Source organism: Dermacentor variabilis, chromosome 11 (genome assembly GCF_050947875.1).
Source record: "Dermacentor variabilis isolate Ectoservices chromosome 11, ASM5094787v1, whole genome shotgun sequence".
NCBI lineage: Eukaryota > Metazoa > Arthropoda > Arachnida > Ixodida > Ixodidae > Dermacentor > Dermacentor variabilis.
In genome coordinates this window covers 97,032,798-97,046,842 of record NC_134578.1, presented here as the reverse complement: position 1 = coordinate 97,046,842, position 14,045 = coordinate 97,032,798, and the positions used below count along the sequence as shown (strand labels likewise).

The 14,045-nt window shown below is 47.1% G+C and overlaps 1 protein-coding gene across 2 annotated transcripts in view; it reads right to left on the bottom strand.

The window, feature by feature from the left end:
- LOC142564851 (uncharacterized) overlaps nucleotides 1-13,553 on the bottom strand; it is a 31,908-nt gene extending 18,355 nt beyond the window's left edge. The window contains exons 1-2 of one of the 2 annotated variants that reach the window (XM_075676032.1): nucleotides 13,310-13,553; nucleotides 7,851-8,015 (exon numbers count right to left, since the gene is read on the bottom strand). In XM_075676032.1, coding sequence (XP_075532147.1) covers nucleotides 7,851-8,015; nucleotides 13,310-13,454 — 310 coding nt within the window. In that variant the 5' untranslated portion in view covers nucleotides 13,455-13,553. The remainder of the gene's footprint in view (nucleotides 1-7,850; nucleotides 8,016-13,309) is intronic. The other variant, XM_075676033.1, reaches the window with a different exon arrangement.
- Between the last annotated feature and the right edge of the window lie 492 nt (nucleotides 13,554-14,045).

Sequence of the window (14,045 nt, the reverse complement as noted above, 5' to 3'; positions counted from 1 at the left end):
TTCCATAGCTCGTTGCGTCGTCCTCAATTTCAGCAGAACCCTTTTCGTAAGTCTCCAGGTTTCTGCCCCATATGTGAGTACTGGTAACACACAGCTGTTATACACTTTCCTTTTGAGGGATAGTGGCAACCTGCTGTTCATGATTTGAGAATGCCTGCCAAACGCACCCCAGCCCATTCTTATTCTTCTGGTTATTTCAGTCTCATGATCCGGATCCGTGGTCACTACCTGCCCTAAGTAGATGTAGTCCCTTACCCCTTCCAGTGCTTCGCTACCTATCGTAAACTGCTGTTCTCTTCCGAGCCTGTTAAACATTACTTTAGTTTTCTGCAGATTAATTTTCAGACCCACCCTTCTGCTTTGCCTCTCCAGGTCAGTGAGCATGCATTGCAATTGGTCTCCTGAGTTACTAAGCAAGGCAATATCATCAGCGAATCGCAAGTTGCTAAGGTATTCTCCATCAACTTTTATCCCCAATTATTCCCACTCCAGGCCTCTGAATACCTCCTGTAAACATGCTGTGAATAGCATTGGAGATATCTTATCTCCCTGTCTGACGCCTTTCTTTATAGGGATTTTGTTGCTTTCTTTGTGGAGGACTACGGTGGCTGTGGAGCCGCTATAGATATCTTCCAGTATCTTTACATATGGCTCATCTACACCCTGATTCCGTAATGCCTCTATGACTGCTGAGGTTTCGACTGAATCAAACGCTTTCTCGTAATCAATGAAAGCTATATATAACGGTTGGTTATATTCTGCACATTTCTCTATCACTTGATTGATAGTGTGAATATGGTCTATTGTTGAGTAGCCTTTACGGAATCCTGCCTGGTCCTTTGGTTGACAGAAGTCTAAGGTGTTCCTGATTCTATTTGCGATTACCTTAGTAAATACTTTGTAGGCAACGGACAGTAAGCTGATCGGTCTATAATTTTTCAAGTCTTTGGCGTCCCCTTTCTTATGGATTAGGATTATGTTAGCGTTCTTCCAAGATTCCGGTACGCTCGAGGTTATGAGGCATTCCGTATACAGGGTGGCCAGTTTCTCTAGAACAATCTGACCACCATCCTTCAACAAATCTGCTGTTACCTGATGCTCCCCGGCTGCCTTCCCCCTTTGCATAGCTCCTAAGGCTTTCTTTACTTCTTCTGGCGTTACCTGTGGGATTTCGAATTCCTCTAGGCTATTCTCTCTTCCACTATCGTCGTGGGTGCCACTGGTACTGTATAAATCTCTATAGAACTCCTCAGCCACTTGAACTATCTCATCCATATTAGTAACGATATTGCCGGCTTTGTCTCTTAACGCAAATATCTGATTCTTGCCTATTCCTAGTTTCTTCTTCACTGTTTTTAGGCTTCCTCCGTTCCTGAGAGCCTGTTCAATTCTATCCATATTATAGTTCCTGATGTCCGCTGTCTTACGCATGTTGATTAACTTAGAAAGTTCTGCCAGTTCTATTCTAGCTGTAGGGTTAGAGGCTTTCATACATTGGCGTTTCTTGATCAGATCTTTCGTCTCCTGCGATAGCTTACTGGTTTCCTGTCTAACGGAGTTACCACCGACTTCTATTGCGCACTCCTTAATGGTTCCCATAAGATAGTCGTTCATTGCTTCAACACTAAGGTCCTCTTCCTGAGTTAAAGCCGAATACCTGTTCTGTAGCTTGATCCGGAATTCCTCTAGTTTCCCTCTTACCGCTAATTCATTGATTGGCTTCTCGTGTACCAGTTTCTTCCGTTCCCTCCTCAAGTCTAGGCTAATTCGAGTTCTTACCATCCTATGGTCACTGCAGCGTACCTTGCCGAGTACGTCTACATCTTGTATGATGCCAGGGTTCGCGCAGAGTATGAAGTCGATTTCATTTCTAGTCTCACCATTCGGGCTCCTCCACGTCCACTTTCGACTAACCCGCTTGCGGAAAAAGGTGTTCATTATCCGCATATTATTCTGTTCTGCAAACTCTACTAATAATTCTCCTCTGCTATTCCTAGAGCCTATGCCATATTCCCCCACTGACTTGTCTCCAGCCTGCTTCTTGCCTACCCTGGCATTGAAGTCGCCCATCAGTATAGTGTATTTTGTTTTGACTTTACCCATCGCCGATTCCACGTCTTCATAAAAGCTTTCGACTTCCTGGTCATCATGACTGCATGTAGGGGCATAGACTTGTACCACCTTCAATTTGTACCTCTTATTAAGTTTCACAACAAGACCTGCCACCCTCTCGTTAATGCTATAGAATTCCTGTATGTTACCAGCTATTTCCTTATTAATCAGGAATCCGACTCCTAGTTCTCGTCTCTCCGCTGAGCCCCTTTAACACAGTACGTGCCCGCTTTTTAGCACTGTATATGCTTCTTTTGTCCTCCTAACCTCACTGAGCCCTATTATATCCCATTTACTACCCTCTAATTCCTCTAATAATACTGCTAGACTCGCCTCACTAGATAGCGTTCTAACGTTAAACGTTGCCAGGTTCAGATTCCAATGGCGGCCTGTCCGGAGCCAGGTATTCTTAGCACCCTCTGCAGCGTTACAGATCTGACCGCCGCCGTGGTCAGTTGCTTCGCGGCTGCTGGGGACTGAGGGCCGGGGTTTGATTGTTGTATTCATATAGGAGGTTGTGGCCAAGTACTGCACCAGGGTGGCCAATCCTGCTCTGGTGAGAGAGTGCGTTACCGGTTCTGGTCACCGGGATCAGGCCGCACTCCAGGCCTGTTTGTGCAATTTCTCAACACACGGTTTTTTTTTCTTCTTTTTTTGTATTTCCCGGAGGAGAATTGCGCGGCACCGGGATTTGAATCACGGTCCTCTTGCACTGGAGACGGATACTCTACCGTCCCCGCAGGAGTTAAATTAAAAATTAAATTATGGTGTTTTGCGTGACAAAAAACCACTTTCTGATTATGCACGCCGTAGTGGAGGACTCCGAAAATATCGACCACCTGGGGTTCTTTAACGTGCACCTAATTCTAAGTACACGGGTGTCTTCGCATTTCGCCCCCATCGAAATGCGGCCGCCGTGGCCGGGGTCCGATCCCGCGACCTCGTGCTCAGCAGTCTAACACCATGACCACTGAGTAACCACGGCGGGTCCCGCAGGAGTTGTACGCCTTATTTAACCTACAGTGGTGCCTTATTTGATCAGTCAAGGTGGACCAATCTGAGCTCGGTTATACCGCATGGATGGCACTCGGCTAGAGAACCTGGTATTTATGACCTGCACATGTGTGGCCACACATAATTGAGGATATATAATTTGTTTTTTTTTTTAGGAGGGTTTCCGTACAGTGATAAAAGGAAGGAAAATACCTTTAAAAAAAAAAGAAAGAACATAACATGTGATTTGAACTCGTGATCCTTCAATGTTGCCCGGAAAGGTAGCTCAGTCGGTTGGTTCGTCAAGCCAGCGGTTACTTTCAAGCGCTATAGCTCCTGCTCCGAGCCTCATACTTATGTGGAAAGGGGCTGGTGTTGTCCGCGCCAGTCGATTTTCGGCTAGCTTCCCACGCATAGCGTGGGAAGCTAGCCGCCGGAATAGCTATCTTCGAGAGCTATTCTATATTATATTATATTATACTTCGAGAGCTATGACTGATGCTTTTCTATATATATGTATTCATCTCATCTATGCGATCGCATGCGCGTGCTGTTTCTTTGTCTCTGCGTGTAGTAGTTAAGAGAGTCAGTTTAAGGGCGGAGAAGAGGGAAGGAAAGGAAAGCAAACTTGCAGCGCCGTGGTTTTAAAGCGCAACCGTGGTAGAGAAACGGAAAGGCGATATAAGCATGCGTGGCCATGATACGCACACGACAAACTGCCTTACAATATTTAGAATTGAGGGGCAGTTTCGTTAACAAACTATAACACGGCAATCAGCACTCGAATATAATTATAACCCTAATAATAATTGTAAATATTCATCTCATCTATAGTATCTAAAGCGCGCGTTGTTTCTTGCCTCTGCGTGTAGTAGTTTAGAGAGCCAGTTTAAGGGCGGAGAAGAGGGAAGGAAAAGAAAGCAAACTTGCAGCGCCGTGGTTTTAAGGCGCAACCGTGGTGGAGAAACGGAAAGGCGATATAAGCATGCGTGGCCATGATACGCACACGACAAACTGCCTTACAATATTTAGACTTGAGGGGAAGCTTCGTTAACAAACTATAAAACGGCAATGAGCACTCGAATACGACGAGAGAAATAATTGAGACGTGGAAAATTCCCTTGAAATAAATCTGGTTTGCGAGACAAATGCTTGTATGTATGGAATCTCTTAAAAGATGAGGGGGGAAATATGCGCTCACCGAGAGGGCATCGTCCGCACGAGACCACCACCAGGCTCCTTACGGGGATGTGGAGAGCTCCGCGGCCGGAACGAAGCCCCCCCTCTCCGCCGGCCAGGCGTGGAAAACGCGCTTTCCGATCGCTCAAGGTTGCGTAGGAATAGTATAGTTCTAGCGTCTAGGAAAAGTTTTAACAGGTGCGAGGACGGCACGCATAGCGTGGGAAGCTAGCCGCCGGAATAGCTATCTTCGAGAGCTATTCTATATTATATTATATTATACTTCGAGAGCTATGACTGATGCTTTTCTATATATATGTATTCATCTCATCTATGCGATCGCATGCGCGTGCTGTTTCTTTGTCTCTGCGTGTAGTAGTTAAGAGAGTCAGTTTAAGGGCGGAGAAGAGGGAAGGAAAGGAAAGCAAACTATTGCAGCGCCGTGGTTTTAAAGCGCAACCGTGGTAGAGAAACGGAAAGGCGATATAAGCATGCGTGGCCATGATACGCACACGACAAACTGCCTTACAATATTTAGAATTGAGGGGCAGTTTCGTTAACAAACTACAACACGGCAATCAGCACTCGAATATAATTATAACCCTAATAATAATTGTAAATATTCATCTCATCTATAGTATCTAAAGCGCGCGTTGTTTCTTGCCTCTGCGTGTAGTAGTTAAGAGAGCCAGTTTAAGGGCGGAGAAGAGGGAAGGAAAAGAAAGCAAACTTGCAGCGCCGTGGGTTTAAGGCGCAACCGTGGTGGAGAAACGGAAAGGCGATATAAGCATGCGTGGCCATGATACGCACACGACAAACTGCCTTACAATATTTAGACTTGAGGGGAAGCTTCGTTAACAAACTATAAAACGGCAATGAGCACTCGAATACGACGAGAGAAATAATTGAGACGTGGAAAATTCCCTTGAAATAAATCTTTTTTGCGAGACAAATGCTTGTATGTATGGAATCTCTTAAAAGATGAGGGGGGAAATATGCGCTCACCGAGAGGGCATCGTCCGCACGAGACCACCACCAGGCTCCTTACGGGGATGTGGAGAGCTTCGCGGCCGGAACGAAGCCCCCCCTCTCCGCCGGCCAGGCGTGGAAAACGCGCTTTCCGATCGCTCAAGGTTGCGTAGGAATAGTATAGTTCTAGCGTCTAGGAAAAGTTTTAACAGGTGCGAGGACGGCACGCATAGCGTGGGAAGCTAGCCGCCGGAATAGCTATCTTCGAGAGCTATTAAATATTATATTATATTATACTTCGAGAGCTATGACTGATGCTTTTCTATATATATGTATTCATCTCATCTATGCGATCGCATGCGCGTGCTGTTTCTTTGTCTCTGCGTGTAGTAGTTAAGAGAGTCAGTTTAAGGGCGGAGAAGAGGGAAGGAAAGGAAAGCAAACTTGCAGCTTGCTTGCAGTTTGTTAACGAAACTGCCTCTCAATTCTAAATATTGTAAGGCAGTTTGTCGTGTGCGTATCATGGCCACGCATGCTTATATCGCCTTTCCGTTTCTCTACCACGGTTGCGCTTTAAAACCACGGCGCTGCAAGTTTGCTTTCCTTTCCTTCCCTCTTCTCCGCCCTTAAACTGACTCTCTTAACTACTACACGCAGAGACAAAGAAACAGCACGCGCATGCGATCGCATAGATGAGATGAATACATATATATAGAAAAGCATCAGTCATAGCTCTCGAAGTATAATATAATATAATATAGAATAGCTCTCGAAGATAGCTATTCCGGCGGCTAGCTTCCCACGCTATGCGTGCCGTCCTCGCACCTGTTAAAACTTTTCCTAGACGCTAGAACTATGCTATTCCTACGCAACCTTGAGCGATCGGAAAGCGCGTTTTCCACGCCTGGCCGGCGGAGAGGGGGGGCTTCGTTCCGGCCGCGAAGCTCTCCACATCCCCGTAAGGAGCCTGGTGGTGGTCTCGTGCGGACGATGCCCTCTCGGTGAGCGCATATTTCCCCCCTCATCTTTTAAGAGATTCCATACATACAAGCATTTGTCTCGCAAACCAGATTTATTTCAAGGGAATTTTCCACGTCTCAATTATTTCTCTCGTCGTATTCGAGTGCTCATTGCCGTTTTATAGTTTGTTAACGAAGCTTCCCCTCAAGTCTAAATATTGTAAGGCAGTTTGTCGTGTGCGTATCATGGCCACGCATGCTTATATCGCCTTTCCGTTTCTCCACCACGGTTGCGCCTTAAAACCACGGCGCTGCAAGTTTGCTTTCTTTTCCTTCCCTCTTCTCCGCCCTTAAACTGGCTCTCTTAACTACTACACGCAGAGGCAAGAAACAACGCGCGCTTTAGATACTATAGTTGAGATGAATATTTACAATTATTATTAGGGTTATAATTATATTCGAGTGCTGATTGCCGTGTTATAGTTTGTTAACGAAACTGCCCCTCAATTCTAAATATTGTAAGGCAGTTTGTCGTGTGCGTATCATGGCCACGCATGCTTATATCGCCTTTCCGTTTCTCTACCACGGTTGCGCTTTAAAACCACGGCCCATCATATGACATGCTAAATGCACCTTCGACAAAGCGAGATCCCTGACCTCAAGGAGTGGATTCCACCGGTGGCTAGTCTAGATCGAGAACCACTGCATGGCCTATGACTCTCCCTTGGCGTTTGGCAGGTAGCCGGGACTACAGCAACGGCTGTAGATACCGCTGCCCCCGGTAAGCTCTCTCTTCAAATATAAGCCTTCGTTCAAATTCAGATATTAATGTTTACAATAGTGGTGCGCATATTAGAAGCGATGTTTTGTGAAGAAGTCCATTGCCTTGTCAGTGGCTGTCGAGGGAACTTTTATGCGGTTAAACGTTTACAGACAGAAACAGTGCATTGCACCACCAAAACATATTCAGCGAGTAATTTATCTGTTACAGCCTGAAGTATGGCTCTAACAAAGGTAAACATGCAGCGTTAACTGTTGCTTTCGATTAGAAAACAAATACGCATTGCGAAAGCAAAATAAGGAAGAAGCCGATAAAGAAATCGACGCAGAGAGAAAGATAATAATAACGATAAAACACCCGGAGGCACAACAACAAGTAAATGCAGACTTGTTAATACATTCGCCTTCGAACGCGATCGCTAAATACCAGCGCGACACACAGATGAAGGACCACGAAATGAGAGCTGCGTGTTGCGTCAGTGTTTTGTGCTGACGTTCAAATATGCATTTCAACGCACTAGCCCGTGTGTCGGGTTTTATTATCTCACTCAAAATGTTCAACTGTTCAGTTTTTCTCTTTCTTGTCCACTTAAGCGCGCCAACGAATGGTGAATACAGTCGGGAGCACAAGTCTAGAAGCGAGAACAATAGGAGGGGGGGGAGCTAAATTTTTCCTAGGCCAGCCGTACAACGTGGAACAGTCTCAATGCACCGCTCTGGCCAAGCAGGCGCATCGCCGTTGTGGGCTACTCGACTTCAACTGCCACGCGTTACTTCACATAAAGCTTATTTTTTCCCGCGTCATCTGTGGTCTCCAGAATTTCGATCGCGACTGCACACTCTGTGTCAAGCACGCACCTTTCCAGAAGGCACAGGGGCCGCCGTCAGTGTTGCCGTTTATCTTGCAGCGCCTGCAGCGTCCCTGGAGGCAAGCGCTGCGCGGTGGACACTGGGAACTCCACTGGCAGGCTCCGTCCAGCCGGACCGGACGCCCATGCCTACCGCCTCGCGGGACGCAGCACTCTGTACGCAGTGGGGAGAGAAGGACGTGGAAGAGCAAGGTGCGTTTAATAAGGCGCAGCAATTTCGGCTAGGCCTCCCTGTCACCAAGTGTAATAGCACGCCGGATGCATGCGGCAAAAAGAAAGAAAAGAAAAAAAAAAAGAAATCACAATGCGTCACGTTCGTAAGAACTGTTTGTCATGTGCTAACTACTTTCAAGACGTTTCGTCATCAGTATTGGCAGGCAGTTCTTTTTACGATCCGTTCCAACGTACTTCAGCGTGAATCGCAATTGTCTACCGCAAAGAAAGAAGCAAAGAAAGAAATAAAAGCATTGGCTGTTGTCGCATATATGAGATGAGAGCTTGCATGAACATATCCGCAACCTCGAAGCAACCGCGAAGTTAAAAAAAAATTATGGGGCTTTACGTGTCAAAACTACTTTGTGTTTATGAGGCACGCCGTAGTGGAGGACTCCAGAAATTTTGACCACCTGGGGTTCTTTAACGTGCTCCTAAATCTAAGTACACGGGTGTTTTCGCATTTCGCCCCCATCGAAATGCGGCCGCCGTGGCCGGGATTCGATCCCGCGACCTTGTGCTCAGCAGCCTAACACCATAGCCCCTGAGCAACGACGGCGGGTAACCGCGAAGTGGCAGCTGCGGACGCTGGCGCAGTCGACAACCAGCCACTCGACCAGTCTAGAGAAGTGGGATTCAGACTCTGCGCAAATTGCCTTAAGGATTAGGATTTCCCGAGAGCTAACGCTTTTGAAAATGATACTGATGAAGATGAGGCACACATCTCCCTGCACCCACCAGGCTTCATCATTCCAGCAAATGAGGTAGCCAGTACGAGCCCGCCAGACTTCAACTGCTTTGGGTGCTGCTTTTTTATTTTATTTTTTATCCACGCTATCGCTCGCAGACAGTACGCGGGAAGCGCTAAAATGAACTGAGAGATTATGTACCAGTCGCATGTTCTCTTGCGTTAAATAATATAGTTTCACGAAAGTTCTCTCCCTCAATAAAGTTATCACATAATCCAAAAGTGTTGAAACAGTGACACCGATAGGAAACGAGTACAACTCCCAACGCTGCGTCTTTAGAGAGCGGATCGAAAAGCACAGAGCTGCCGCAGCTGTCGAACGACACTGCTCGTGAAACGTTTCCAGCGTGGTAGCAGCGGTAGCACTTTCATTGCATCTTCATATAACGCAAGCCATATTTCCGAAAAGGTTCTTGTAAGATATTAATTTAAAAATTTCGCTTACAACTCCAAGTATCTCCTGAGGTCGCTGTGCGGCGGTTTTGCAAGGTTCAACTAATCACAAAAGCAGCAGGTACTGAAGCAGCGATAAAGCACTTACGCTTGAACGACAACAATATGGGCAAGAACCCGCATTCCATACGAAATCGCGAACAATACGTTTATGAAGGTCTGCTCTATAGAAAGACTCGCTCAAGTCGCGCACAACATCTACGAGTGCACAATAGACAGGAATATATGCCTCCTAACGCAAACGAAGCGCTACTATGTGCACGACGGCAGTACTTTTATAGGCTTGTATCTCGAAGCAGAGCGGAGACGTAGGCCAGTTGGTGATTCATGATTTTGGGCAGTTACCACAAGCATAACAGGAGACTTCAAAGGGACAAGACGAAGCGGTTGACGCCTTTCGTGTCTCTTCGTGTTGTCCCTTTCTTCAAGTACCATGTTTTGCTTGCGACAACTTCCCAAAATATTGTATTTCGATTAACCTAGCCGTGACCTCGGTAGACGATAACGTAAGAAGAGAATACACTCGACAGATAAAATACACTCGACAGATAAAAAAATACACTCAACGAAAACAATAAGGAAGACCATCGGGCTTCGACTTAAATAATCCGCGCATACACAATGTAAATTCGACGCTGAAGCACCAGCACGTGAGTTTCTTTGACTTACATTTCCGCTGGCTTTATAAAGTGGTCCTCAAAAGCTATAGCTCCAAATAAGGAATCGATTACTCATTCAACCAATCAAACAACAAACCGACCCTCGATTAATCAACCAATTCGACCGAGCAAGCTTTACAGAAACTATAGTTATAGCTATAGCTTGGCGTGACAACTTCCGCCACGGTTTGGTACAAGGCGTTCAGTTTTGGCAGTGGAAGCCGTGGAAGCTTCTAATTCGCGAAAGTCGAGCGCTCCGTCCAAGCTTCTCAGGAGCTGAGTTCAGAATGCTAATCATTCGTAGGTGTTGTTCGCCATGGTCTGGCGCCCTTTGCTATGCGTCCAGCGTCGTGATGGGCTGAAAATTTCTGTGACGAACAATTCTATCGTAAAAGCGTTTCTCAAACACCAGTCCAGGCCATCGGTCCAGGCCACCGGTCTTGCGGCAAGAAATACACTCGCTCGCATGAGATGAGATCGAAGAAACTAAGCAACATTCGGCTCCGTTGAGCCTCGAAAAAAAGGCCACCTGAGTGGTAACGTCGAAGTCCTAATGAGTTCTCTTCTGCTGCCAGGAGCACAGGGCCCGCGTGGATAAGAAACTACAACCTACACCAGGGCCCGTAGCACGGCATGCACACTCGTGAATACACTGACTCGTATTCTCTCTACTCATTTAAGAGGTGTGAGATACAGCGTAAATGAGTTATGAATGGTGCGAGCAAAAGCGAATGTGCAAGGGAGTGAGTGTCGGCAAATGTGAGCGGACATCAGTGAAAGTGTGAGGGGATGCTTGAGAATGGGAGCGGACACCAGTATGAGCGTCAGTGGGTAAGTGTTAATGAAAGAGACTATGAGCGGTTGGTGACTATGAGTGTTGGTGAGGGTGCGTAGCAACGTTAGTGAGTGCGCATGAGTGTGAGTGAATACATAGTCTACCAAAATATTGGCGAGTAAGGACGGTGATAATTCGTTAGTGCGTGAGGTGAGTATGGATGAGTACATCGATTCGGCCCCTGGGACAAAATGGAAGAATTAGCGACCTACGCCAGGCACCGAATCGACAAAGCGTTTAGGGCTGAATTCACAAATCTTTTCGTGCGTAGGTGCTTTGACCATGACCCACCGCCTTTGCTAATATGTCCAGCATTATGACCAGCATTAGAATTGGCTGAAGTGTCCCCCCCCCCCTCACCCTCCCTGAAACAATTCTATCGTGCCAGTTCTGTTGTGAAAATGGGCCCAGTTAATTGAAACGCGAAAAGCAGAGTGAGTTCTTTTTCGCAGCCTATACAACGAAAAATTGACAGGCATGAAGTTATGCGACCAACTCTATATAGCGTCTCAGGAACAGCGCTAGTAACGGCTCACAAGTGGTCGCCGACATTCGCGCCATTTACTTTTCACAAATAGAATGCGCAGAAAGTGCGTAAGCTATGGTTCGCTCTTCAATAGGCTGATGTGGTACGCTACAACTGCTCTTAAAGGGATCCTAGACTCTGTTAATGCGAAGAAAAGTATTCATCAGCCATTCCACTCTGTGAAGGGGGATGACCGGCGAAGCTGGTCATCTACCGTGGAACTGCGGAGTGGAATGGAAAGAGGTGACACAGAACCTTGAACAAAGATACGGACATATCCATTGTCCCGATCTGTGTTCATTGTGATGATGTAGGTACGCACATACATCCGCGTATCACCCCTGCTATTGTGTCCATCATGCAAGACAATGAATGGCTCATACCCTCTTAAGCAATGGCTCATACCCCCGTAAGCACAGCCTCCCCATTACGAAGACAAAAGAGAAGTGAAATTCTACGCTGGAATGATGAGCAGCAAGGGAGCCAGCTGCGAAAGACGACGACGACGGCGAACGCGGGAGCAATGACACGAGCGCGTTCGCGCGGTTGGTGCCGATAATTTTTTAACAGTCCTTTTCGAAAAACTTGTACAAAATTTTTTTTAATAACCAACCTGTCCTTACCCTAGTGCCTGGTACCTCTTTGGGTGCCAGGTGTGACAAGGGTAGTCCAAGGGTGCGCTACACGTCCTCGAGCCCACAGGGGTATTTGCCATTGAGCTTTTACTTTCTGCACTATCACCAGGATCTTGCCACTTGATGATAGTTTCTGCACACAGATGCCACGAAATCTCGGATTGCAACTATATATAGCTTTGCTGTAAAATTTCCACGCTCCTCGCAGGCCTTTTCCGGTCATCGGATGCCGTGACGCCAACAGGGCCATACACGTAACGTCAACAGGCTAGAAGTGGTCCGTTGGCCCATAAATACGGGATACGTCAGTTTCAGTCGACCTGCAAGTGTGTCTTGGCAATGCAGCCGTGTTCCCGCTTCTTACGCGTCGACTCGCTTTCCCCATCGCGTGCAATCTCCCGATATCAACAGGTGTGAAATGTCTTGGACGGCGCGTGCCGCTGAAGCAAAGATAAGTCGATAATTGTGGACTCGAGGTAAGCGTAAGTTTACGGCGTTATCAAACAAGAAATGACTACCAGGGCGACGTTCGGTACAGACGGTCCGTGCACATAGGATGCGAAGATGACAGAGCGCCCGTGTGAAGGGTAGTGAAAGGCCAGAGGCAAACGGCTCGCTCGACTTCTAGCCCAGAGTGCTCTACGGGCCATTCAAAAGCGCATGACAATCGGTCGGGGTGACGGACATAGTATTCGTATACCTGCCAGCTCTCCGGAGTTTTCGGCAACGTTTACGCATTTCGCTTTGTCTGCGATTTTACGAAAGCGGCGCCAAGTTTTGCGAAAGAAGTTATCGGCCATGTATTGCTAGTCAGACTTCGGCCGTACCCTTTGAAGTCGGTGAAAGGACATTAGAGGGTGACTTTCTTCGTTCGTTCGGATGAGTTCGTGAGCAAGGTGAAATCGGCAATATCGAAATCGCTGAATAAGTCACCTCGACTCAAAAACAACTTATTGCGCTTCAATCCCTGTTGTTTTAAGTTTGATGGTGCTTGTTGGTTGCATCTCGAGGTATAAATAATTGTTAGTGAAGTAAGCACGTGTCCCGCAAAATGTTTTTAATGATAAATATCTTTAAAAAATGCGTGCTATTAATTCTTACCCCCTTTCCTGCCTCGTGTGCGGTATTTTTTAGAAGTATTAATGCCCACAGGTTGTGTTAGCGAAAGCGGCCTGCCAGCAGTAAAACGGAACTTTACGAAAGAAAAACTTTCTGGCCCAGGTGTTAGCCGAATAGATGACGTATCTCCTCGCTCCTTCCTTTCCCCCACCTCTCAAGCGAACGCCTCGCTAGCTCCTTCCACGGCTACCGGCGGTATTTCTTATCGGCGCCTCACTTCAGTAGCTCGAGGTTTCTAACAAAGCAAGTCGACTTCTCACCTTCTGCGGGAAGAGCTGGCGTCGGCGGCGTTCCAGACACCTCTTCCAAAGCGTGTTCTACTGTTGTCGAGTTGGCTCGGACGGCGACCGCGAGCAGAGGCGGCAAGATCAAGACGAGACCCCTGACTTCCGGGGAGAGGAACATGTTTGCCGATCATTCGGAAGCTTCGCGCGTATACGCGCACACGCTAGGGAGGTGTGACGGGCGCCGACTTCTCGAGTGACCCGTCGGCTGCTCTGCTTATCGGACCGGTGCGCGCTATAGATAGCGTGCGGAGAGGAACAATGCCCGGTAATCTCGAAAAAACGAAGATGGCGTGCAGGCCGTATCGGGAACTATGCCTTTTTTTCTTTTCTCGGTCGAAAACAGCGCAGTGCTGCAGAAGCTGGAGAGCGAATTTGTCGAGTCTTGGCAGGTTGAACTATAGTTCTGCTATTCGTGCTTAGAATGGCTTGCACATAGGGTTTTCTTCATCCAGTGATTCGCTTTAGTGATTGGCGGAGAGGTAACTGAAGGCCACTGAAAAACACAGCTTACGTGCCGGCTCTATTGTAAGCTGAACTGCGTATCAGCAGACACATGCCTTCACAATGCTGTTTGTTATGACTGGGAGGAAGGGAAATAAAAGGTATTTCCGTTTTGTTTTCTAAATGTGATGTTCGATCCCGCCTCCTTTCGAAATGAAATGCGCAAAATGAGGCAGCTGTGTTGCTGAAATCGTACTGGTTATTACTT